The sequence below is a fragment of the Microtus ochrogaster genome, chromosome 15, assembly GCF_000317375.1.
Source record: "Microtus ochrogaster isolate Prairie Vole_2 chromosome 15, MicOch1.0, whole genome shotgun sequence".
Classification (NCBI taxonomy): Eukaryota; Metazoa; Chordata; class Mammalia; order Rodentia; family Cricetidae; genus Microtus; species Microtus ochrogaster.
The window spans coordinates 42,899,039-42,903,818 of NC_022017.1; the positions used below are offsets into that span (position 1 = coordinate 42,899,039).

The window sequence follows — 4,780 nt, forward strand, 5'->3', positions numbered from 1 at the left end:
GTGTCAAAACTACTCCAGGTCACTACTGCCTGGAGAAACTGTCCAGTTCTGGCCCCGGGCTAGAGAATCCAGGTTGACAAGGCTGGGATGCCAAGGCAACTGTAGTTCACAGGTAGACGATTAAGAGTGTGGAGAATGCACTGCTCGCCTAACGTTAACACAGAAGTCCATCATATGCACTAAAGGCTGGCTCCCTTACAGCACTGTCTTACCAACTGTGGGACACGCGGCCAGATGGGAAGGACCACGGCCATGGGGGTGAGGGTAGCGTATTTGTGTGAATGCAGGCACGTGTGAGGGGCAGAGAACAAGTTAGGATGTCACCTTCGCATGAGATGGTTCTCAGTGTCTCAAGTAGGCCAGGCTAGCCCACCTGTGGTCTGTCTCCACCTCCCATTGCACCACAGGAGCACGGGGGTCACAGATGTGACATCACGGCTTACCTTGAACAGAGCTGCTCTCCTGCCTCTGCTTTCTAAGGGCTGGTATTGTGGGTGTGTGCCCTACACACTCTCTGCCCATTATTATCCTGTCGTGACTCCTTACTCTGCCCTCCAGACACACAAACTTTGTAGTCCCTCAGAATCCTCCACAAGGCACTTGTGTCTCTACATAGCCCTGGCTGTCCCGGATCTAAGTAGACCAGACTGGCCTCGAGCTCACAGAGATCCACCTGCTTCTACCTCCTAAACGCTGACATTTAAGGCATGTGTCTTTAATCTCTGGTTAAATCAAGAACCTCTCCTCCCCATCCACAAGTTTTCTTTTCTTTTCTTTTTTTGGTTTTTCGAGACAGTTTCTCTATGGCTTTGGAGTCTGTCCTGGAACTAGCTCTGTAGACCAGGCTAGTCTCAAACTCACAGAGATCCGCCTGTCTCTGCCTCCCGAGTGCTGGGATTAAAGGCGTGCGCCACCATCGCCCGGCACTTACCCAGTTTTCAAGAGCCAATTCAAATACCACTTCTACACAGACTTCCTATTTATTTCTCAGAACTTTTCTTCCCCTCTTCTGCACACCTCCAGCAAGTTATCTGTCCTGTGGCACTGACTCTACCCCACCACCGAGGACTGTGTAAATTCTGCTGCTAAGTTGGCCTTGCTCCTTGGTAAGAGGCTTTTTTTTTTTTTTAACTAATGGATCTTTATATTCTCTGTGGCTCTTACATGCAGAAGGCACTTAATATTTGTGCTTAATGAGAAAGGCACCAACCCAGGCCTCACTGCTACTGCTACAAGCGAAAGAGTAGCAGTCACACACAAGGCAGGTAAGCTTCGGGTTAAATAAAAAGACAAGGAAGGAAGTAGGCACCCTGCTGCCTGCCTCCTTCACTAGGCAAACTGGCCTACAGGGCTTCAAAGTGCATTGCAACACCTCAGCAAGATCCTCAGCTACTAGCTCCCCCAGTGGGAAATGACAGTGAAGAGCAGAAACCACCTAATTTTATAAGCAGACGGTTTGGAAACTGCAGAATATTTCCTGCCTACAGTATAATAGTAACAGCTGCTACTGCTGCTTCTAGACCTGTGTGTGTGTGTGTGTGTGTGTGTGTGTGTGGTGGTGGTGGGGGGGGGGTTGGCGATGAACCCAGTAAATACTCTACACTGAATTTTATTCCAGTTCTTCCTACAGCTTCTTTCAAGGGAAAGAAGATAAATCTAAGTTTAAGGTCTATTAAAATCTTGGGATTTTAACCAACTGGCAGCTATCACACAGTCCAAGGCTAGACTTTAGATTCCCTAAAATTCATAGAACTGACTTTTGGCTTTAAGACAGTGTCTGTCTCACTATGGAGTGTGACATGAGTTATCCTTGATCTTACTGCAATCTTACAGACATGGGTTACTACTCTGGGACAAAGAAGTAATTCTTAACCCTCCTTAACATAAAATAAAAAGATTTAATATATAAGACCCTCCCACCCCGACAAGCAGTCACCCCACCAAGGAATGCTAGATTGGAGTGATCTCCATTGTCCCCCTCCTCTGTAATTTAGTCACAAAAACAAAGTACCATCTTGTTACTGCTACAATTTGGAGTTCATTATTTGGTCCCATTGATTTTATTTTTCAAACCTATTTATATTTATTTTTCAAATCCCCACAGCTGCCACCCTGGTGCAAACCACTAACACGCAGTGCCTGAACAACTACAGAACTTCTGTAGAACTGGACTGCTTCCTCACTGGTCTCTATTTTGATCTTGGCTTTCCAGCCGATTTCTCCTGCCGTAGCTAGTGATCTCTGGGAATAGCACCAACAGTGAAATAGTATTTCCTTCTAATAACGTCTGTATACGACTTGCTAGAAAAAAAGCCACACGATCCAATTCAAGGAAACCTTATGTGCAAATAAATCCAAGACCAAATGAATATTAAGACCGTAGGCCCACTGAAAACGAAGGGAAAAACGCAGAGCTCCTGACTCACAAATGAGCCCTATTTTTAATGAGTAGTCCCGATTTCCTCTGACACTTTAACATTCTCAGTGTGATCAACAGGAAATAAAAATTTTGGGGATGATCTAGAGTTCATTTTCAGGCCACAAATCATTAAAAAAAGATGACCACTGGACAACAAGAGGGTGAGAACTCGGCCCTAGCTGAAGCACCACGGGCCACTCCTTCGGCTATACTGTGTCACCCAGTCTACCTCTCCTAGGCAACTAGAGGACAGGGCGGCATTCCAGATCTAGGACCATGTGATCCACGTGGGGGGCATAAGATTTCACTGGGTGGACACGCAGGATTTGTGTCCTCCACACTCCCCCATGCACCCGATGAAGAAGAGAGGCGATTTGAGTGGCTGTAGATTCTGCCCAGCTGTGCCACTCTGGTTTGCTGGCTGACGGCAGCATGTCCCCCCTGACATTCCCAGTAGTACCATTTCCCTGTTTATCAGTGATAATTTTCTGGGGATGAGGCCCATGCTCTTTTCTCGTGTCACTGCTTCCAAGAGGCTGGGGTTTCCTGCCCGAGAATGACTCCACATTTTGGTGGATATGCAGAACACCCCCGACATCCTTCCGAAGCACTTGGCAGGCAACGGGCCAGCCTTCTTCAGAGCTGGGGATCAGCCCTAGGTTCACCCTATCTGCAGCGTTGGAGAGCTGCAGCTTCCTGTTGTCTCCAAAGTGTATCTGGCACCGGTCTGCCACGCCGTTGATCTCCAAATTGTTTCTGAGAGCAGCGGCGGCATGGGGATTCCATTCGCAGGCATGGACGAAGGCAGCACCGGCATGAACTAGGAAGGGCAATGTGAAATACCCGATCCCGGCGTAGAGATCCACCAGGACCTCTCCAGCACAGGACAGCGATGCCACCCGAAGTTTCTCAGTGATGTTCCCGAAAGAGAACATGCACTGGGTCACGTCAAACGTATACCGGATGCCATTGTCCATATGCTCTACCCAGCCATGGTCACCCAGCAGCAGAGTCACCGATGGCGTTCGAGTACCATCAGGCAACACCCGCCCTCGTTTTGCCAAACGTTGAACTCCAAGGGCCGAGGCGACAGTCTCCCAGAGTTCTGGTTCCAGACTCTGCCATTGCTCGGCTTGGAAACAGTCTTCACTAAGCAGCATTAGGTCACCATGCCGTTGCCATGACCGGGGCAAATCCGCCTCCAGCTCGGCGCACCACGTCACCCCGCGGTCCTCTACCCAGCGCCTCACCTCAAGGCACAGACTTTGCGCAGGAGAACAAACCCGGGCCTTTTTGGACGGAAGAGGATCGAGGAGCTGCGTCAGCCTGCAGGAGCTGCCCGGGGCCACGCGATTCCTCAGCTCCTGTAGTTGCCGCTCAGGGAGGGTTTCCGCAAGCACCGGGAGTGCCACCATGCCATCCCGCAGCTTCTGCACACGGTGCTGTCTATCCAGGAGTTTCTGCTTCTCGAGGTAGTCTCTGTATCGCTGGGTAAACCGAGGCTCAGTCACAACGGCGACAACTACAGACGTCTCACCTTCTCTCTCCATGCTGCTCGCGTTGCATCCCTTCCGTGTCTCGCGGCGAGAACCTCTAAGTCTGTTTTCTCTCTGCAGGTCCGCCTCTAAAACCGGAAGAGCTATGAGCTTGCCTCCATGGCGCGCCGGGAGTGATGTCAAACGAATGGCCGGATCTAAAGGTGTTACTGCAATCAGCGAATGGAATCTCGGTTGCTTTATGAAGCCGCGGCCGCCATGTTTGTCATGGTCATAATCAGCCTGTACTTGCTTCCTTCCACTTAGGAAAGTTAGTAACGCTATGGAGCAAAAGTCATGAGATGAGTAGATATCCTCCAGAACGTTTATACACTTTCTTCAGTGCTGCTCATAAAAAAAAAACCCCAAGTGAATTAGCAATGATAGGTTGATTTACAGAAAGGCTTCCAATAATTTAGTGTTGCTCGTAAGTTAGCACCAGCGGCCACCTTATTCTTGAAGGTGGAATGTGTTATAGCTTCCTCATTCCTTTTTTTTTTTAATTTTACAAAAATGCTGATTACCCGAATCATCTTCAGAAAATTGCTACTGTGAATTGAGATGGTTCGGAGATTAAGTGAACTTGGCGAAACAAGCCTGACAATCAGAGATTCCCAGAACCCACATAGTGGAAGAAGGGAACGAAACCCAGGTCTTCTGAAAAACATGAAGTGATCTTAATCGTTGAACCTCTTTTCTTTTCTTGTGCAGGTGTGGATCTCTTTTTTTCTTTTATAAATAGGGGTGACAGGGGCACTCATGCCGTGGTGCAGGTGCCGAGGTCAGAGGACAACGTCCAGGGACTGTCTCTCCTCTATTCCCATCA

At 48.8% G+C, this 4,780-nt stretch overlaps 1 protein-coding gene across 1 annotated transcript; it reads right to left on the reverse strand.

The window, feature by feature from the left end:
* Positions 1–1,704: 1,704 nt before the first annotated feature.
* On the reverse strand, positions 1,705–4,191 carry Trmt12 (tRNA methyltransferase 12 homolog). The gene has a single exon (XM_005354574.2). The coding sequence runs from the start codon at positions 3,967–3,969 to the stop codon at positions 2,662–2,664; it is 1,308 nt and encodes a 435-aa protein (XP_005354631.1). The 5' UTR covers positions 3,970–4,191; the 3' UTR covers positions 1,705–2,661.
* Positions 4,192–4,780: the final 589 nt, after the last annotated feature.